At 49.1% G+C, this 22,047-nt stretch overlaps 1 protein-coding gene across 5 annotated transcripts in view; it reads left to right on the forward strand.

The window, feature by feature from the left end:
• Positions 1-6,870: 6,870 nt before the first annotated feature.
• FLNB (filamin B) overlaps positions 6,871-22,047 on the forward strand; it is a 136,506-nt gene continuing 121,329 nt past the window's right edge. For all 5 annotated transcript variants that reach the window (XM_043443038.1, XM_043443034.1, XM_043443035.1 and 2 more), the window contains exon 1: positions 6,871-7,317. In XM_043443038.1, the coding sequence (XP_043298973.1) occupies positions 7,026-7,317 (292 nt within the window). In that variant the 5' untranslated portion in view covers positions 6,871-7,025. The remainder of the gene's footprint in view (positions 7,318-22,047) is intronic.

Raw genomic sequence — 22,047 nt, forward strand, 5'->3', positions numbered from 1 at the left:
GCAAGAATACTGGAGTGGGTTGCCGTGCCCTCCTCCAGGGGATCTTCCCAACCCAGGGATCGAACCCAGGTCTCCCGCAATGCAGGTGGATCCTTTACCATCTGAGCCACCAGGAAAGCCCTATATACATATATATCTATATATACACAAATATATATATTCATGATACCATTACTACAATCAAAATGGAGACCATATCCATCGCTCCAAAAAGTTTCCTCATACTTTTTTGTAACCTCTCCCTTCCATCCCTCCCCACTTTCCCCCTGCATCCCCAGGCACACCCTGATCTGCTTTCTGTCACTATAAATAGCTTGCATTTCCTAGAGTCTTACATAAATGAAATCACACAGCATGTACTCTTTTTTTGTCTAGCTTCTTTCACTGAGGTTACTTATTTTGAGATTTAGCTACATTGCGCGTGTCAGATCCTTAGTTTCTATTGTTGAGTACTGACTAGTTCACTGTATGGATGCACCACAGTGCATTCATCAATTCACCTGCTAATGGACCTTTGGGTTGTTTCAGTTTGGGGCAATTACAAATAAAGCTGGTGCAAACATACAAGTACAAGTCTTTTTATGGACACATGCTTTTTTTCCCTTGGGTAATTACCTAGGAGTGAAAGGGCTGGATCATATGTTTAATTTTTCAAGAAATCGCTTTCCAAAATGGGTTTACCATTTTACGTTCCCACCAATGATGCATGTTTCAAAACAGAGAAACATTTAAGGTAGAAAGAAAGTCCTTAAGGTAGAAAGTAAAACTTCTTATAATTGTACTTCCTAGGTAACTGTTTCCTATAAGTTCTTCCAAAGTTTCAATTTTTTTTTTTTTTTTTTAAGTACACACAGAACCAGACAGACAAAGAAGTGCTCCAGGCAGACTAATAATTTGGGATCCCCTCAACTTGATATTTTAAAAACAGTGGTTCAAAGTGGTTCAAGGATGTGGAGAAACTGGCATTTCTGTTCATAAAATAGATCATTCTTCTTTTAGAAACAAAGAATTCATTACACATACAGAATGAACTGTGGTCTTTTACTTGGAATTTTCCTGAAATCGTAGTTGTCCAGGAAGGTTCTTGGGAGCTATATCAAAGGACAGATGGTTCAGGGGGGTGTGTTGTGTGCTCAGCCGTGTCTGACTCTTTGTGACGCCATGGACTGCAGCCCGTCAGGCACCTCTGTCCATGGGATTCTCCAAGCAAGAACACTGGAGTGGGTTGTCATTCCCTTCTCTGGTGGGTCTTCCCGGCCCAGGGATCGATCCCTCATGTGGCTCCTGCACTGGCAGGCGGGTTCGTTACCACTGAGCCACCTAGGAAGACCAAGACTCAGGTGATGAATGAACAAACAGCATGCAGCTCTGACCAGGGACTAAGCTGACAGACCAAGGCTCTCAGAGCGCCGTCGCCTAGCTGGACTCTGGCATGGTGGCGCCAAGGAGGGGAATGTTCTTATTTCCTCCAGAGGAGGCTATTTCCCTCTGAGCACCAGTTAGGTCTCAGTGAGTATGAACACTCAAGTTAACTGCCACTGTGTTTTGATCTAGACCAGCGCTATTTGGGTTCCCTTTCTAGTCTTGCACCCTAATAGGCTGCCTGGCTGATCAGTTCTGTGCATATATTCACATGTATTAGTGCTACCTTCATTTAAAAAAATGTGTACACAAATTGAATCATACAAAGTCACATTGATCTGTGACTCGCTTTTCTTTTTCCCCACATAACAATAACTTCTGAGATCCTTTCACATCAGCCTATGTGTGGATCCATCACATTCTTGTGTTATTATTAAAAAAAAAAGTACCAAGGTGGTCCAGATGGATGTACTGTAATGTGGGACTTAGCAACTTTAATGAGCATGTGAATTGCTTCAGGGACCTTGTTAAACTGCAGCTTCAGATTCAGCAGGTCCAAGGCGGCGCCCGGTGCCATAGGAGCTGCTGGCGGGATCACACCATGAGGGGCAAGACTACAGTGCAAGTGACCTCTACCCACAAGCGAGGGACACTTGGCAGTTAGAAACAGTGCTGCAGGAAACAGGCTTGAATATCTGAAAGCAGTCCTAGAGAACAGGCTTTGGAGTCAGAAGACACAGTGCTGAACTCCGACCCTGACACTAACCATGTGACCTTAAGCAGGTCACAACCTCTCTGAGTGGCCAGCGACTCCCTCTTCCCCCAGCAATTCAGTAAGTGGTCACAAAGGCCTCCACTCTCTTAGACCCCAGGGATAAAGATAAACAGTCGCTGTCCTTGAGTGCTCTGAGTAATACTACTAATCCTGGCCTGAAGAGCAGTGGGGGAGGAGGGAGTCAACAAGATAAGGATGGAAAAGGGCTTTGTCAGTGGTCCAGCCATCCACAAAAGGGCAGTTCTGTTCCAGCTGGAAGGCTGACTGGGTTTGCCAGGTGAGAGTGGCTAGACAGGGTTTTCTTTAGCTGAAAAGCACTCTGTGACATTTGTCTGCACTTCGGAAAAGCAAACCAGACTCACATAAATCTTCCAAGGAAGTCAATGCCAGATGGAATTGAGGAAGAGGGCCCAGTCATCTGCAAACTTTTTTTCTTTTTGGTGATTCCAATGAGACTGCAGTGGGGTCTGGGGCAGTGAGTTTCACCTTGGGCTGGGAAATTGGGGGAGGAATCCAGGGCCCTCAGCAGACCCTGACTCCTGCTCCTGCTGAATGAATTCCACACAGGTGTCCCGTGGATCGTGGCCACTGTCTTCAGTGCTTTGCCATCGCTGGGCAAACTGTGCCCCTGACAATCGCACTTAGAGACTCAGAACTGGCCTCTGGAGTTGGTTAGTCCAGGGTCTGCATCCAGATTCTGACACCTGATTCCCAAGGGACTCTGAGCAAGTGACCTGGCTGCTGCTGCTTTTTTTCAGCCTCAGTTTCCCTACTTGTAAAATGGGGCGGATAATAATAGCATCAAGCTCAGAGTGTTCTTGAGAAGATTAAAAAATTAACCCCCAGGGCTTCCCTGGTGGTTCAGTGGTGAAGAATCGGCCTGCCAAAGCAGGGGACACAGGTTTGATCCCCAATCCGGGAAGATCCCATATGCCGAGGAGCCGCTATGCCCATCAGCCACAACTATTGAGTCTGTGCTCCAGAGCCTGGGAGCTCCAACCACTGAGCCCATGTGCAGCAACTACTGAAACCCACACACCCAGAGCCTGTGTTCTGCCACAAGAGAAACCACCACATTGAGAAGCTACCTCAAAGAGAAGTTCACACACTGCAATCAGAGAGTAACCCCCAGCTTTCTGCAACTAGAGGAAAGCCCGTGCAGCAACAAAGACTGAACGCAGCCTCCCCCCCAAAAGTATTAGTAGTGATAAGAATGGTATTAAAAGCAAAAAACAAAAAAACCCTCCCAGACATGATGCTTAGCTCAGTACCTGGCACTAGGAAGTGGCCAATTACTACAGCTGGAGGATCAGAGATAAAATCACAATCACGTAGCCCGTTGAGTGGCTCCAGTAAAGAATGGCTTTCATGAACACTGCTCTGCCCATTCTGAGCTCTATCTTACCCAGTGGGTGAGTGAGAGAGTCGGGGTACCTTTTCGCAGCAACCTGCCTCCTAGAAGCCCCCACCTAATCTCAAAATCTCAGGGCAGGGCGGCCTGCTGGGGCCCCTGGGCCTGCAAAACACCTCTGCCTTTTGCCACCCCTTTGGAGGAAGGCCAGCTCTCCCAACACCCCTCCGCCACCCTCCCCCCCAGAGTAGGCTTCCTCTTAGCACCCCACCCACGTGGTCCCAAGGACCTCTGCAGTCAGGGCTGGCATTCCGGGGAGCTCCTGAGAGAACCAGCTCCTCTTCCTCTAGCGGGTGGAGACAGAGCAAATATTCTCGGTTATATTTTGCTTCTCTTTCTTTCTGGCAGGGTGTGGACACTGGTGTAAAATTACAACTGAGAAGGCCCCCACCCTAGGGGAAAGGTGCATCTGGTGAGAAGGGAAATTCACTTTGTAAGTCCTGGTTCTTTGTCTCTGTTCCCTTTGGAAAGTGGGCTTCTAAACCTGGAACTTTCAGACTTCACTGTTTGATGTCTGTGACAATAATAGCAGTATCGGCCCTCTCAGCTGACATGTACACGCTAAGTGTTATATACGTAGTTCTCATTTGTCAGAAATTCCTAGGAGGTACACTGTTAAGGTAGGTTACAGCTAAAGAAATAAAATCAGCGTTGCTGCAGGTCCCTGCTCTTAATCATGACTACTGTATTATCTTTCTTAGCCCTTCCTTAGAATCAAGTTTCTGTCACTCTGTGACCTTAAGTATCTGACTACTCCTCTCAACCTCAGTTTCCTTACCTGTAAAATGGGGATAATAACAACATCTTCTGGAGTTGCTGTGATAATTAAATGAGAATATCGGCACTTAAGAAGCAGAAGCTTCCATTATTATTACTATTACTACTATTCTTATTATTTCTACTGTTTTTTGTTAAATGAAAGCCTTGTCGACAAAACTGGAATGCATTGGTGAAAAGGCTCCGTGCAGAAATGCCTGCCCTCTTCTTTTATCAAATATTGATGAAGAGCCCTTTGAAGACCTTATGTGCTTCCTCTCCTTGTCACCAAAGCCACTGATCACCCTCCTCCATCATGGCTATGGAGTCCCCTTCACTCCGCATAAACTGCTCCCTTGGGTGTCTCCTGATGGGATGTAGAGAATCACCAGACTCATCCTAAAACAGGGGTGTCTCAGCTCAGAGTGAGGTGGACTAGATATTTATATGCAGAACTTAGTTATCTGTGTCAAGACCTGGTGAAAACAGACATATCTCCTGAGAAAGCAGAACCTTAGAACATTATCAGCTGCTGAGTGAACTGAGTTGATCACCTTAGCTCCAGTCTCACCTAGCAGGGAGGAGGTCCCCTTGGGAGTGAGACACTGGCTGATGAGTTTTGATGGATGCCTTTGGGTGGAAGAAAGCTTGAGGAACTAGAAGCCTTGCACATGGGGTAGGCAAGGTTACCCACAGTGCCTTTAGAGAATCTGCTGCTCAGGTTGTGTAGACAAAGACAAGGTCCAGGCTGGGAACAGCATGGCGGCTTTTAGGCACAGTACAGACTTTGGCGTTAGACCCAGGTTCAAGTCCAGCTTTGTCCAGTCCTTATCAGCTGACCTCCAGCAAATTTCTTCACTTAATCACAAAGAAGAGGAATGATTCTTCCAATAGTTACTGATCCTAACAATGGGCCTGAGCCAGGGCCAGGGCCAGGTAATAGCTTCTCTTCCTCAAGGCTCTTTTGAGCATTTCCAGTGAGTGAGGCAATCTATCTGAAGAAATTGCTTCCCCTTGTACACAAATGACCTGTTACATAATGCCACAACCACACATCTGTGGGCTCCTCCCAGAGCTGGAAGCCCTTGACGTCTATCCATCCTGCCCAACCTCTCTTCCCAACTGGGTCCTTAAAAGAATTAGATGTAACTATGGAGAACCAGAGAAGACAGCATGAGAAAGACTCCGCCTGATGTTGCTGGCTTTGAAGACAGAGAAAGCAGCCTCCGCCAAGGAATTTGGGAAGCTTCGAGAAGCTGGAAAAGGCAAAGAAATGAGTTCTTCCCTAAAGCCTCCAGAAAGGAATAGATCCTGCCAATATGTTGATTTTAGCTCAGTGAGCCCTCCGAGGGACTCTAAACTACAGAAAAGCCAGATAACAATGTGTGTGTGTGTGTGTTTTTTTAAAGGCAAAGTTTTGGTAATTTGTTATAGCAACATTAAGGAACTAATATACATGACAAATTATGGTTCATTTCTATCACCACCATTAGGGTGTTGTGATAGTTGATTTATACTTTTTTCTCCTATTAGTCTATGAACTCCTCAAGGTTAAATTATAAGTTTGTCTTATTTACCATTTGTTGGCAGGTGCGAAGAAGGCTGACAGGCCTTCAGTTAGTAGGCAGATAATAAATACTACTAACAATAATATTATAATTCATATGTGTTCAGTTAATATGAGAAGGAAAATGTCCAGTTCAGGGACTTCCCTGGTCACGGTGGATAAGAATTCGCCTTCCAGTGTGGGCAACAAATTTCCATCCCTGATTTCGGGACCTAAGATCCCACATTCCAGCTGGCAACTAAGCCAGCGCGCCGCAACTACTGAGCCTGTGCTCTGGAGCCCGAGAGCGCCAACGAAAGATCCCGCATGACGCACCTGAGACCCGAGGCAGCCAAATAAACTTATTTTTTCTAAATGTCCATTTCCTTCACGATGCTCCCAGTGCCTAGCACAGATCTGTGGACTGTGTTAGTAGCTCAGTCGTGTCCGACTCTGTGCACCCGTAGACTGTCCATGGAATTCTCCCGGCAAGAATACTGGAGTGGATTGCCATTCCCTTCTCCAGATGGACTTCCCAACCCAGGGATCGAACCCTGGCCTCTTGCCTGGCAGGCAGATTCTTTACCGTTTGAGCTACAGGGAAGTCCTTAACACAGCCTAGCACACAGCAATAGCTCAGTGAAAGGTCTTATTGAAGCTTATTGAACCTCAGGTGGATGAAATGCCCCTCCCCGCCACCCCCTCCCGCGTGACCCAGGCCACCGTCCCTGCCCATTCTGTCCAGGTTCCTGCCTCCACACGTCCCCTCCCTCTGGAACCGGGTGACCTTCTTGAGAAGCCGGACATGTCCCGCCTAGCTTCCTTTCACCGAGGCTGTGAGCACAGCGCGCGGGGACCCCAGAGGACTTGGGAGTTCGCGGGCCGCAATGCCCGCTTCGAGCGGCAGGGGGCGGGCGTGGCCCGGGAGCGCCCTCCTGAGGGTTGGGACGGGGCGGGGCTTCAGGGGCGGGCCGGCTCAGTGCGCAGGCGCGGGGCCAGACGCCTCGCGCGGCCACGGGCAGGCGGGCGCAGAGCAGCCCCAGCTGCGGCTTCGGTAGCAGCGAGTTCGAGCCCCGCTCCCGCTCCGCTTTGGTTTTTCGCTCCCCGCGGCCCTTGGGCCTCCCTACGCCAGTCTCCGGCAGCTCGCTGCGCATAGCGCTCTCCCCGCCGCCAGAATGCCGGTAACCGAGAAGGACCTGGCGGAGGACGCGCCCTGGAAGAAGATCCAGCAGAACACCTTCACGCGTTGGTGCAACGAGCACCTTAAGTGCGTGAACAAGCGCATAGGGAACCTGCAGACCGACCTGAGCGACGGGCTGCGGCTCATCGCGCTGCTGGAGGTGCTCAGCCAGAAGCACATGTACCGCAAGTACCACCAGCGGCCCACCTTCCGCCAGATGCAGCTGGAGAACGTGTCCGTGGCGCTCGAGTTCTTGGACCGCGAGAGCATCAAGCTCGTGTCCATCGGTGAGTGCCCTGGCCCGGCCGGTACCCCTCGCCCTCCACCCTCCACCGCGCTTGCGCCCCTGTGGAGGCTGAAGCTCCCCGTCGGGTGCCCCACCACCACCACCGCGCCGAGCAGCCGCGGGCTCCGTGTGGGCTCCGGGACCGGGGGACATTGTCCCCCGAGGGCGCGAGGACAAAGGGGACCTAGGCCCCCTCGGGAGGTCCATCCTCCAGGGCGCTCTCCTCGTGTGCTCGGACCCTGCCGTGCGCCGGGGCTGTGCGCCTGTTGGGGGCGGTGGGTTGAAGGTTCGGGTTGAGGCCGCACGGGGAGAGTCGGGGCTGTGGCGTTTCTCTGCAGCTGGGGTGTCGCTGCGGGAACTGGGGTGTCGCAGCGGGAGCCGGGGGACTGGAAGCCTCAGGTCCGCGGTCCCTGGGGGGTGGAGCCCTCGTCCGGCGCTCCCCGGAGCGCTCGCCCCGCTGCGCCCCGCGGCCGCCGAATGGGCGTTGGCTGGGAGGCCAGGTGGAGAGGCCCCGGGAGGGACTGTTCTCTGAATCCGGGGCCTCCCGCCCAGGTGGAGACGGGGACCTGGCGGTCGCCGGAAGGGGTGTGGGCCCCGAGGTGGGAAGGGGAGACGCGGGGGTGTGTCTTCCTCCCTCCCAGCTCAGCTCTGGCCGCGAGGTCGCCGCCGAAGGTGTCATTCAGCGATGGGTGGTGGTCACAGCAACCGCTGCCTGGTAGGAGCCCCAGCTAGTGCGCGCTGGGTGCCAGCCGCCTTCCCAGTCACCTCCCTCCTCACGCAGCCTGCGAGCTGGGGCGCCGTTAGACCCCTGTTGCAGACGAGGTGGGGGGCAGAGGGTTAATGGGCTCGCTCAGGCTAGCGAGGGTCCAGCTGAGAATTGAAGGAAGTGGGTGACAATTAAAGGAGACTTGGCCTTCCTCTCCCCGCCCTCCCCACACCAGGGTCTTCCTGAGAGGGGGCAGGGAGTTGGTGTTGGGTTCCTCTCCGCCGCCTCCCCCCCACCCCGCCACGGGGGAGGCAGAGTGGGGGTGAGGTCCCCCCTGTGACCTCGGCTGGTTGAGGGCTTCTGGAAGGGTCACACGGCGGCCGAGGGGTGTGGACTCTAAGGATCGGGGCAAGGGGTGTGTAGTGTGCGTGCCCGCGCGAGTGTGTCCGTGTGCAGAGGGTGTATGTACACAGAGCATGTGTGTGGAGAGCATGTCAGGGTGCAGAGAATGTGCACCTACATTGTGTGTGTGTGTGTTCTGCCAGGTGAAGCTCTTGCCCGTGAGTAGCTGCCCCAGGTCTCTTCCTGAGGAAAGCAGGCCTTGGAGTGACCCCCGACAGGAAAAAAGGGCCGCGGGTGAGGCTGCTGGGACGTTCTCCTGCCTAAACTGGCTTCCGAGGCTGAGTCTCCTGTCCTCTCCGCAGCCCTCCCCACACCTGTGGGGCAGGTAGGGCTGCTTCCCGGGCCGCCACCCATTGGCCTCCCCATCGAGGGTGGAGGCCCTGCCGAGGGAAGTGTGTGACATGCTGTCGCCTTTGGGGCGCCCATCTCCTGTAAGGAGGAAAGGAGAACCTCAGTTCTCTCTGGGAATTATTTTCTTTTCAGATTCCTCAGACCCCTCTGAGGAATCTCAAAGGCCGGCTGGGCTCAACATGGATCCCTTCTTCTTTGCTTTGGAAATGTGTATTTACTTAATTAACTGAACAAAGAAACTTAAAGTAAACCAGAAGTGTCCGAACATGACATGAAATCTCTTTAAAAAAAAACAACCACCAACCAAACCACAGTACTAGAAAATCCTGGACTGCCGAGTTTGCCAACGTTTACAGAGGCTGCAGCTGCCTCCAGCATGGTCTCCCAACAGTGCCCCCAAATTGAGGGTCTTATTCTAGACTTTGTCTGGCCCCGTACATTTTTCTCCTTAACCCTCATGATTTTCATTCCTGAACCCAGCCAGACCATAGCGACTCCTACCGTCCTGACATTCCAGGGTTAGCTTTCCCTTCCCTGGTTGTGGCCTGTGGACTTTGGCAGTTTCTTGCTATGGACCTCTTCCCACCACAGTTTACATTGTGTTATTTTCTCCTTTTAAATAATTTCTTGGATCATATTCCCCAGAGTGGAATTCCTGGGTCAAAGGCTGTGGTCACATTTATGACTCCTGTCATTGGCTGCCTAGTTGGTCTCCAGAAAGATCTTACAGCAAACAGGTTTTCCAGCCTCTGGAGCCTGGAGGCAGAGTTGCCAAGGGCCAGGACTCCCTGAGGCGGTAATGCCTGAGGCCTTTTCCCTCTGCTCCTGGGACTGTGCAGGGTAAAGGCCCTTCAGAAAAAAATTCACATCCTGTGAGGACTTCAGTTCAAGCTTTCCCTGCTTATGCTGTGTTGAATTGTGCTGACGATGACAAATGAGCTCCAACTTGGGACACAGGCTAGGTGTTGAGTGTGTTCTGTTGATGACCCCCTGATCACCACCTTGAATCCTTGAGATCTGGTTTCCTTGTCTATGTAAGTCCACTTCCCAGTCCAGGCCAAGTGCTTAGGAAATGGTTGTTTTTACTGGGGATGGTGGTTAATATCATTGTCCTCAGTCATGTCAGTCGAGTCCGACTCTTTGTGACCCTGTGGACTCTAGGCTGCTACTCTGACTCTATGGACTGTACTGCTGCCAGGCTCCTCTGTCCATGGGATTCTCCAGGCAAGAATACTGGAGTGGGTTGCCCTACCGTCCTCCAGGAGATCTTCCTGACCCAGGGATTGAACCTGTGTCTCTTACGTCTCCTGCATTGGCAGGTGGGTTCAAATGGCAACCCTCTCCAGTACTCTTGCCTGGAAAATTCCATGGAGGGAGGAGCCTGGTAGGCTACAGTCCATGGGGGTCACAAAGGGTCAGACACAGCTGAGCGACATCATTTTTCACTTTTCTTTACCACTAGCACCACCTGGGAAGCTGGTTAGTATCATTACCTCTATTTAAAGCTGGGGAAACGGGAGTGAAGTAACTTCTTGTGCAGCTCACCCAGCTGGTGAATGTTGGCTGGAACCTAGGTCTGCCAAGTTGTTGAACTTGAGGCTTAACTGACCTATTTTTCAGGGTCAGAAACAAGTAAAATACAGCCCCATTGTCCCACCAGAGAGCTCATATGAACACAAAGTTTTGTAAATCTGGGGTGTAGGGGTTTTGGTTGGACATCCATACATTGAGCCTCTGACCTTGAACAAAGTGAGGCCTTAGGTGAGGGATGAGATTAATCCTCTGAGCTGTGAAGAGGGTCCATGAGATGAGTGTCATGTCAGGAAGTGAGCAGAATCAGTTTGCATCTTTGTTTGTTTGCTTGTTTTGGGTTTTTGCTTTTCTCTTTCTTTCCCTTCTCTTTCCTTTGTTCTGTGCTCAGTTGCCTCTGACTGAGCACCCCCATTGTCTGTAGCCCTCCAGGCTCCTCTGTCCATGGAAGTTTTCAGGCAAACATATTGGAGTGGGTTGCCATTGCCTTCTCTAGGGGAGTCTTCCCAATCCAGGGATCAAACCCTCATCTCTTACATCTCTTGCAATGGCAGGTGTTTCATTTACCACTAGCACCAGTGGGAAAGCCCGAGTTTGCAACTTATATCTTGTTTTGAGGTGAATTTGTTGAGGGAATAGCTGCCCTGTCTTCAATGGTTTTGTTGTTGTTTATTTGTTTATTGGAGATTCCTACTACCAATGGGAGAAATTTCACTCCTGTAATCTGGAAAAGTATCTATACAGGGTTTTGTATACTTTGGATAGCTCCCAACAACATGAGTTGTAGGAATCATTAGAGTTGGCTATAGGCGCCAGTTGTGTGACATAGGTGGTTAGATGCTGAGAGCAGAGTGGCATTTCTGCCTAGAATTCGCTGGTTGTTTGTTTATGTTTGTGATTCCTTGTAGGGTGGGCCCATCCTCGGCTTCATCCCAAAGTTGAAGTTCCTTCTTATACCCTGGGCAGTTCATAATGAGGCCTCAGCATATTTAATTCCAGTTGTCTGCCAGGAGCTGGCAGGTTTATTTACTTGTTTTTCCAAAAGCTTTTCTGACCCTGGGCAGTGCAGCCAACTTGGAGAAGAAGGGGTCTCCCAACCCAGGAATGACAATCAGGGCAGCCTAGAAATTTGGGTGGTGTGTTTTGGTTTGATCCTTTATATAAAGGAATTCTTTCCTTTTTAATGGATGTGGTCTGACCCTGATGTTTGCTTAAAGTGCCTGTGCCAGGCCAGCACCCCAGAATAGGCGGGGTGCATGTTCCTAAGACCTCTGGTCACTGGGCAGAGTTTCCAGGGTGGTAGATCACTTACTCTGTTTTCTTTCCTTTCATCCCACTCCCACCAAAATAATGTACAAATAATACTAAATTCTGCTCTGTCCTGTAAGTACTTAGCAAATACCAGTGTGTCTTTCAGGCAGTGCAGTTCACATCTAGAAAGAAAAAGAAAGTGTTAGTCACTCAGTCATGTCTGGCTCATTGCGACCCCATGGACTGTAGCCTGCCAGGCTCCTCTGGTCTGTGGGATTTCCTAGGCAAGAACTCTGGAATGGGTTGACATTTCTTTCTCCCAGGGATTGAACCCAGGTCTTCTGCATTGCAGGTAGATTCTTTACCATCTGAGTGAGTCACTAGTTCACATCTAGGAATGGCTTAAAAAGCAGCAAGATAGCCGCTTCCTGAGAAGTTTCTGGGCCACTTGTAACAACGTAACACATTAGTGTCAGTTTGTTAAGAGCTAGGATTCTTGGTTCAAATCCTACTTGCCACTAAGTAGCTATTAAGAAACTTCTGTGCCTTGGTTTGCTTATAGCTTAAATGGGGATAACAGCTACTCCTTAAAAGGTTGTTGTAAAAACTGAACAAGTTAATATTTTTTAAAGTGCTCAGAACAGTTCATGGCAGATGAACTGTTGGTGCTGTGTGTTTGGTTAAATAAATAAAGTGCCGTCCAATAATATTCTCAAAAGTCACACTGGAGAGTTTGCACGCTGATAGGACATTTAAAATTGACACCATGCTGGGGAGACCAGCTCGGTTGGCTAATGGCGGTTCCTGTTGCTCTAATAGGGTTATGGATTGCCCAGAGGGTGTCCCCTCCTTCGCAGGGGGTGACCTCTGGTTGTGTTATGATTTTTTGCCTCCAGGACCCATTCATTCCAGCTTTGTTTCTGAGAGCTGGACAGGAGTTTGGAGTGGCTGGTCATTCCAGTCTCTCACCCGTTCAGGAATCTCAGGGCCAAATCATTTCCAGATGGTAGTTAGACGTCTGCAAGCTCCTCCAGCAATGGTGGGGCCAGCATGCCAGTCAGCAGCTGCCTTCTTTCTTGGAGAGTCTGTGCTGAAGGAGAGCTTTGATTTGGAGCCAAATTATGTCCCTGGGCACTCCCTCTTCACCCCCGACCTGGGGAGGGGGTCCTGATTCTTATCATGGGTTAGTCAAGGATGGCTGCCTTGCTCCTTGGGCAGCAGCTGCTCAGGTCGGAGCCTTGCATTGGCTCCGTGGCCAGGGTACTGCATCACCCTGCTTCCTCTCTAAACGGCCTTCAGGGTAGCACATACCTGAAGCTGTTTCTCACCACCATTCTGCCCCATAACAGTTATGCGACTCTGGTCCACTGCATTACCCTTTCTGAGCTTCAGAAAGGTTTGTAAAACAGAGGCGAATGATAGTTCCTATCATAGCTTTGCCGAGAGCATTCGATTTGATTTGGTTAAGTTACAGCATAATGCTGGCGTTGTCATTATTACTATAGTGGACTTTGTCTTACCCTCAATCTATTCTCTGGCCAGTCCTGCCACTGTCAAATGGTGTGTTAGTTATCCCCCTCCCTCCAGCTTGGCATTTCCACGGTGCCTCTCAAAATCCTTTCTCTCTTCCTTTCCTCATTTAACCAGCATATGAAAGACCAGCTCTGAGCTAGGCTCGGTGCTAGGGCCACAGGAATATAACGAGAGTCATGTCCCTGGCTGGCCTTACTGCTCAGCACAGAGGAGAGACAAATCACCAGGGCGTGTCCTCAACCCTTCAGGCACACACAGGTCACCTGGGAACTTGAAACTGGGGGCCCGTTAAAAAGGCCAGCCTGATTCACTAGATCGGGGTGAACTCTGAATTCCGGTCTTCCAGTTGGCTCCCAGTGGTCACTGTCTGCGGACCACCATGTAGTAGCCAGGACTGAGCTGACAAGCCCTCTGAGGGGGAAGAGCACCTTCCGTCAGGCTGGACTGGGTAGTTTGGAGGGCTTCCTGGAGGAAGGGGCTGTTGTGCTGAAACCTAAAGCCTGACTATAATTAGTCAGGTGAGCCCAGAAGTGGAAGAATGTGTCAGGTGGAGATCGGAGGGATGGTGGAGAGGTAGGCAGGGGCTGACTCACAAAGGATCCTTTGAGGCTAGAGGTTGCCAGGAGAGCATCTTCGTTTAGGGTGCCTGGGGTAAAGTAAGTGAACCCAGCTGAAATGGTTCAGCTGATCTGAGGATCTCTTCACTATTGCTCCAGTTACTCCTATCAGAAAAGAAAAAAAAATTGAATGTACCCCTTTCTCATATGCATATGTTTATAAGCTGTATACATATACCACGGTCAGTCTGTATATTAAATATTACTAAAGTTTAGTTTCTTTTTAGGTAGCAAATCCAAATAGGAGATCTGGTTTTTCCTCTGCTGTAATGGATAATCTTTTGCATCCTGGGGGTGCATATACCCTGTTTGGGGGCCCCCGACAGCTTGCATATCTGCATTTCCTTTTCCTTTTTTCCTCCTATTGTTATTAATCTGTGTTTGTTTATTTTTTAAAAATTTGACTGCTCCAGGTCAGGATCTTTAGTTGTGGCAGGTGAACTCTTAGTAGCAGCATGTGGAATCTAGTCCCCTGACCGGGGATTGAACTTGGGCCCCTGCATTGGGAGCTCAGAGTCTTAGCCACTGGACCACCAGGGAAGTCCCTGCATTTAGTTTCCATCTTTAATTTTTCTCTGTTAAAGAGGTAGATCTATAATTATAACCTCTTCCCGCAACAAATTGAACCAAATAATTAAATCCAATGGGATGAGCTGCTTCCATCTAATTGTGTGGTATTTCCTGCTCTTAAAAAGATTAAAAACTCTCTATCATGATGTTCTAGGCTTCCCTGGTGGCTCAAATGGTAAAGAATCTGCCTGCAGTGTGGCAGACCTGGGTTCAGTCCCTGGGTCCCGAAGTTCCCCTGGAAAAGGGAATGAATGGCAGGCTTACCTGGTGGCTCAGATGGTAAAAGAATCCACCTGCCCTGTAGGAGACCTGAGTTCAATCCCTGGGTTAGGAATATCTCCTGGAGGAGGGCATGGCAACCCACTCCAGGATTCTTGCCTGGAGAATTCTACGGACAGAGGAGGCTGGTGGGCTACAGTCCATGGGGTCACAAAGAGTTGGATACTTCTGAGCAACTAAGTAACACTTCATGATGTTCTGCTACAAGCCATTTTACATTACTATTGTAAATCTAGTTATTCATTAAACATGATTGATAATCACCAAATGGACTCATGTTATTGTATGATAAACAGCAGTACTTTCTTCTTTTGGGGCTGGGAAAGCAGCCTTGAATGTATAAGGTGCCTGGCTATTTTTCTTTAGAAATTGAGTCCCATGTTCTGGGAAGAGAGTTTATTTTGACAGAGTGTTAACTTCCTCCTTTCCCCCATTGTCAAAACCTGGCACAAGTAGATAGCTTGGCACGGAGGACACTTGTGCTTCTCCGAATATTCCTTGGCTGTTCTTGGTTTCAAGAATGCCCACCATGATGCTGTTCGTGTACCAAATGTTGCTGTGTGCACACGTATCTCTAACATAAGATCTAGCATCTCTCTGTGCCTGCTGTGTGCTAAGCGTTGTCCAGAGTGCCTTGCTTTGATTACTTCTAATCCTCATTATGAACCCTGCAAAGAGAGTGGCTCTATATCTATTTCCAAGTTATAGATGAGAAAACTGAGGCTCAAATCTACCTCACTTTACATGCCAGCCATGATCCTTGCCTGCATTAAGCTGTAGTTTTTGTTTTGTAGTGTCAAAGTTGGGTTCCACACTCAAAATAGATAAATTGTTGTTGTTTAATTGCTAAGTCATGTCCGACTCTTTTTCAGCCGTATGGACTGTAGCCTGTCAGACTCCTTTGTCTGTGGGGTTTGCCAGGCAAGAATATTGGAGTGGGTTGCCATTGCCTCCTTTAGGGGAACTCCCCAACTCAGGGATCGAACCCACATCTCCTGCATTGGCAGGTGAGCCCTTTACTGCTGCGCCACGGGGAAGCCCGCAAATGTTATACTGAGAGATTTTCTACTGCTTTATTCCTGTTCATTTCTATTTTATTTAAAACACTTTTATTTTACTTGAACATTTGGACTTGGTTAGTGTGAAATTGAAATTTCCTCCTATAAAACACAGCTTTGGGGGCCCACTTGCCTTACCTCTTCTGGCACCGTAAAGCTTTCCTGGGGGTCTTCTTTCCAGCTCTTGGAGACAGCTCTCTGGTTCTTTCCTGCCTTTGGTTTTCAGGGGCAGTGATTTCACTGCAGGTCTGGACAACAGGGACCAGCTGAAAGTCTTCTTGACAGAGCCAGGCAGGGCTTTCTTTGCGAGGCCTGGATGTCAGCCGTGTGGAGGAGGCTGCCTCCTGGCCACAGCCCTGTGGAGCTTGCATGCCCACCACTTGTGAGGGTGTACGGGGGGCGTTTGCTGAGACCCAGCCATGCTGGGAGATCCTTGGTGACAGTCGACATTGGCACAGCTGCGCTTTGTCGGCAGTGACCTCACCCCACACCCTCTCCTTGTGCTACCTGTAAACATTAACTGGCAGGGGCCGCGGGGTGGAGGGGGGTGTTGGGTTGTGATTGCCACTGAGCAGAACTTCTCTTTCCTGGCTGGCACTCGGCCTGTATCAGTCGAGCAGCCCTGGTACAAACTTCCAATCCATGCCAGCAGTTCCTTGCTCATATTCAAGGAGCCTGGGGGGCAGGCCCCTTGCTGTGTACCACCAGGGCACCAAGCCGTGCGCTCAGCACTGCCCTTGTGTCCCTAAGGGGCTTCTCCTGCAAGCACAGCTCCTGAGCGATCAAGCTGGTCTTGCCGGCCGTCTCTAGGTGCTCAGCCTCCCCAGAAATCTCAGGGCTGGCTTGTTGAAAGGTCTGGGCGTTAACACAACACTCCTGTTCTCCCTCTCTGAAGGCCCTTTATGCTGGCATGAATTCATTTTCTCATGGAGATCTGAAAGCTCTTTTGACTAAATGGGTCACCTTTCTGGGTATTTTCATAAGGCTGATCAGCTTTTGCCATGCCAGACAACTTTTCTGGAATTTCCGTTTAGATATAAAGGCAACCAAAGAGGTTGGAATTATTTGGAACCCCGTGTGGAATTTTGGCTTTCAAGCTATAGGGAAATGGGTGGGGACCATGGCCGGGACTGTGTAAATTCCCCGCGTCCATAAATTAAGATTTTCAGATTAGCAGAGGCAGGCAGCGGTCAGCTTTCCTTCAACAAACAGGAGTGGTGCTGCTCTCTGCCTTGTGTTCCTGGTGACCCAGGCAGAGGCAGGCCTCCCATGTAGCCTGGGATATGAAAGGAGTCTCAGTGACTAGAATCAGATTTCTCCATCTCCCCTGCAGCCCCGAAGAAAATAACCAAGTTCTTATCATGCTGGTACTGCACAGCTTGTGCGCACCTCCCTGAAGGGATTTATCAGATATTCTGGGAAAACAAGAATTATTTGGCATTCTACAGCCTGCTGGGAGCACAGCTCAGACTGGTGCTTTTTCCTTTTTTTTCTGCGCTGGGTCTTCATAGCAGCACATGGACTTCCTCTAGTTGCAGTGCACCAGTTTCTCATTGTGGTGGGTTTTCTTGTTGTGGAACGTGGGCTCTAGAGGGCAGGGCCGGTAGCTATGGCAGTTGGGCTTAGTTGCCCCATGGCATGCAGGATCTTCTCAGACCAGGGATTGAACCTGTGTCCCCTGCATTGACAGGCAGATTCTTAACCACTGGATCACCAGGGAGGTCCAGCTTGGTACTTCATGCACAGGAACAAATGATTGTTCCCTCGGTGAGGTAAAGCAAGCCAGAGGAGGAGGTCCAGGGCCTGCTGTCCCAGGGGTCCTCACGTGCTGAGGCCTCGGGGCTCCAACCCTAAAGGGCCTTTGTGACTTGGCAGTTCTGTTAATTGAGCAGAGTTAGTTCTGGGTTCTGTTTACAAGACTCCTTGTCAGAAGAGGCCGAGTTCTGGAAGACCGAGGATGTGCTGCTGGTGGGAATGGGGGCCGCTCAGTGCGGCTGCCAGCCATCCCAGGGCAGAACCCAGAAAGTGTTCTGGGAGAAGGAAACTTGGTGGATCCTGGCTTGCAAGCACCTAGGCAGTGGCTTGTCGCATTCCCCATCTCCACTAAAGGAGGCAAGCAAGCTGGTACTTGGGGAATGCCTCTTCTGCTGGGAAGTCTTCTGCTGGGAAGCGATCGAGGTGTCATGTTCCACTTCCAGTGGGGCACACATCTCTCACCATAATCGCCTCTCCTGTCTCCTCTTCTTAGTACTTTTGTTTGAAAGCCACGGGGAGTCACAGCCAAGGTGGGAGGGCGCCTGCAGCTCCCCACCCCCTGGTGCCCTTCCAGTTCCTAGCTTACTGAGCTGTGTTGGGCTCCTAACTTGCCTGTCTTGTTCTCCTACTGGGTGATGACTGCTCCAGGCCAGGCACTGTCTCTTATTTACCTCTGCGGCTCTGGGCTTGGCTTTTAGTAGGAGTATAATAAATAACTTACTGAATAAATAAACAACCTCCAGCATAGATGGATTGAATAGTAAGTTTGGTACTTTGACTTGTTTGCAGCGTATTTGCTTTCAGAAAATGTATGATCACCAGACTACAGAGAAATGGGAGTTATGTGCAGTGGACAGTTGGATCTGGGGTCCCCAGTAGAGCACCTCAGTTTTGGGGACAGTGAGTAGTAGTCACTCAGTCGTGTCTGATTCTTTGTGACCCCGTGGACTGGACCCTGCCAGGCTCCTCTGTCCATGAAATTCTCTGGGCAAGAATACTGGAGTGGGTTGTCATGCCCTCCTCCAGGGGATCTTCCCAACCCAGAGATCAAACCCAGGTCTCCCGCATTGCAGGCAGACTCTTTACTGTTTGAGCTACCCAGGAAGCCCCGAAATGTTTATCATTTGGGACAATGATGCTGAATATAAAGAATTCAGCTTTTTGTAGTCATTTTTTGAACATCCATAATTTACTTCAGCTGTTAGAGAGCAAGGTGTTTTCCAGGTTGCCATGTGAGGGTCAGAAAAATGAACATCAAAAGAAGCCACTGAAAGGCACTGTGATCATAGTAATAGTTTTGTTAATAGTAAATATATATCAAGCACGTACAGGTACCAGGCATTGGGATAAATCCTTTTCAATAATAGCTAAATGGAACTCCATTGCAACCCCAAGCTGTAGTTATTGTGGTAACCCCATTACACAGACAAGGAAACTGAGGCACGCCCAGATCAGCCAGCATGTGGCAGGCTGTGACTCGAACCCTCTCCTGAGATTTCAGTCCAAAGGAGGACATGTCAGCTCAGCATGTCTTGAAACTCACTTCTAATAAGTTGGGTTTTTTAAAATATATAAAAGTTGCATTTGTAGTTCTTTGTAAAAAAAAATTTAAAAACAAGAACATAGAAATATAAAGAAAAAGTGCATCACCTGTGAAGAATGTTGTCTTTTTTTCTGTTTTTCCAGAGTTTTGCTTTCAGTTGTCTTTTGATCAGAATGTGGAAGGGGATGCATTTTCTTAGGAAAAAGACTGTGGACTGGAAACGTTTTGTGAAATCATTTTGGTCATACTGATGGTTGTAATAAGATTCATCCTTGAGTTACTGTTGAGCTGTGGTCAGCATTAAAATTGGAGGTCTTGGTTGAGGCTCATCATGGTTTGCAAGTCTCCCTTCGTCTAGAAATATGTTTTGGTCAACCACAGAGTGGGGTGTTGCAGCCACTTCTGTCTCTTAAAAGTTTTTAGGATCAACTTTTATTGGTACAGCCAGGGTCTCTTAATAATAGTAATTATCTTTGGTTACATTGAGACCTTGTCTCATGATTAGTCCAGCACAGAAACACCAAACTAAAACATACCTTTTAGTTGCTCAGCTCCCTTAGCCGTTTAAATGTCTCAAATATGCTCGGTAACAATGTAGTTGGTTCACTCTTGCGTGCATGAGTGCTAAGTTGCTTCATTTGTGTCTGACTCTTTGTGACCCCATGGACTGTAGCCCTCCAGGGTCCTCTGTCCATGAAATTCTCACCCTTGCCTGTCTGCAGACTCTCAGATGTCTGAAAATTGTCTGCAGCCCTGAGTTCTTCATTGGTTTCTTGGGGACATTTTCTCAACAGCCCTCAGGACACCAGACCCCTGGAATCATCCTGTCTTGGTCTTGTTTGAGGCAAAGGAGATGGGCTATAAACCACTTTTAAATATAAATTGAGTCATTTCCTCAGGGTGCTTAAGAGTATGGGTTAGTTAGACCCTGCTACTTAATAACTAGGAGACTCGGGGGCAAGATGCTTGACTTCTCGCAGGTTATGTGCCCCAGGCTATATTAGTACCCCATTCTTGGTCTTAGTGAGGATAAATGATACAGTTCCTGTAAAGCACTTGACCCAGCCCTTGGTGGACAATAAGGGACCTTAACTGGTGGTCACTGCCTTCCTCCCTCCTCTTAATTCCTGGGCTAGTGGTGGCCACTTTTGACTGGAGGATGACAAGACCAAATTATCTTGTAAGGGGAAGGGTGGGTCAAAGAAAGTGGCGACTCAGAAATTGGTCAAAGATACCTCGTACCTTTTAGGGTGTTTTTTGACAAAGAAGTGGCCTGGATTTTTGAGGGCAGGAGTCACAGGCCAGTGGCATTTCCTGGTCTTCCGGCCAAATATCCCTTAAGAATAGAACACAGGTGCCAACTGTTCTTGACACATTCCCTGACTTTCCCTTTCTTCTTGTTTGGCTAGTAGAGCTGTATATGTGTGTGTGTGTATATAGACTAGCTCCTTTGCCCTCCTTTCTTTCTTTAGCCTTTCCTTTTGTCTCCTAGCGTGTCCTTTGCTCCCATTTCTTTCTCTCCTGATATTGCTCTCCTGGAAGTGGCTGTACCACTGTCTAGAGTCCAGATGACTGCTCATGGGTCTGAGTCTTAACTCTGCCACTTGAGAGCTGGCTGACCCCAGCTCATTGTTCTACCTCTTATTGTTGTTTTGTCGCTCAGTCATGTCCAATTCTTTGCAACCCCATGGGCTGCAGCACGCTAGGCTTCCCTGTCCACCTCCTCCTGGAGCTTGCTCAAAGTCATGTCCATTGAGTTGGTGATGCCATCCAACCATCTCATCCTCTGTCATCCCCTCCTCCTCCTGCCTTCAGTCTTTCCCAAAGCATCAGGGTCTTTTCTAATGAGTCAGTTCTTTGCATCAGGTGGCCAAAGTATTGGAGCTTTAGCTTCAGACTCAGTCCTTCCAGTGAATATTCATGATTGATTTCCTTTGGGACTGACTGGTTTGATCTCCTTGCAGTCCAAGGGAGTTTCAAGAGTCTTCTCCAACACCACAGTTCAAAAGCATCGATTCTTCAGTGTCAGCTTTCTTTACGTTCCAACCCTCACATCCTTACATGACTACTGGAAAAACCATAGCTTTGAGTATATGGATCTTTGTTTGCAAAGTAATGTCTCTGCTTTTTAATATGCTGTTCTAGGTTTGTCATAGCTTTTCTTCCAGGGAGCAAGCGTTTTTTTAATTCCATGGCTGTAGTCACTGTCTGCAGTGATTTTGGAGCCCAAGAAAATAGTCTGTCACTGTTTCCATTGTTTCCCCATCTATTTGCCATGAAGTGATGGAATCAGATGCCACGATCTTAGTTTTTTGAATGGTGAGTTTTAAGCCAGCATTGCATTATTATACTTTGAAGCCCTGCCCCTCCCACTAACCCTTTTCAGCCCCTAGTGGAGGAGGATGAAGAGAAGCCAGCTGTGCTGGAAGGGAAGTGATGCTGACAGCCTTGAACAATTTCTGAAGCCAAGCAGGTTATCCTAGCTGCTCCTGCAGCCCCAATTCCACTCCTTCAGCCTGGTTTGGTGGCTGACCTGGCCCTGGGCACCACTTTCTTTCTTTCTCTTCTAGTCCTGGCCCTTTGACATCTAGGATCATGAGGGGACTGCCTGAACCACTTGTCAGGATTTGTGCTGCCCTGCGTGTGGTCTTGAACCCAGCACTATCTAACCTCTTCTTATGGAGCCACCAATGTTTTTTACAGTAGTCCTTGGGGGCTGGACTGTTGGGGTGACACCAGCCTGTACAAACAGCATCAAGTTTGCCCAAATTGGGTGAGGGAAGGCAGCTGGCAACTGCAAACTGTGGCTGCTGAGACCAGGGGATGGGGGAGGTTGGGGGCAGGCAGCATTCTCAGTTCTTGTCGGGGATATGCTGGTCTTGGCCCAGACAGGCTGAAGGGATCTGTGTCTCGTGTAACTACCTGCTTCTCCCAGTTACCCCTTGAGTGCAGTTGCCTGCCGTGTCCTTTGTTGGGCCACATTTCCAATACTTGACTTTTAGGGAGTGTCATTTTTTTAGGTCATCTTTTGTGGGGGCAGGGAACACCCAACACCTTTCCCAGAGATAGAAGTTGTTGGGGGTGGGGGGTTACTTGAGTGAGTGACTAGTGCAGATTTTTATTTTTTTTAATGATT

The sequence above is a fragment of the Cervus canadensis genome, chromosome 22 (assembly GCF_019320065.1).
Source record: "Cervus canadensis isolate Bull #8, Minnesota chromosome 22, ASM1932006v1, whole genome shotgun sequence".
Taxonomy (NCBI): domain Eukaryota; kingdom Metazoa; phylum Chordata; class Mammalia; order Artiodactyla; family Cervidae; genus Cervus; species Cervus canadensis.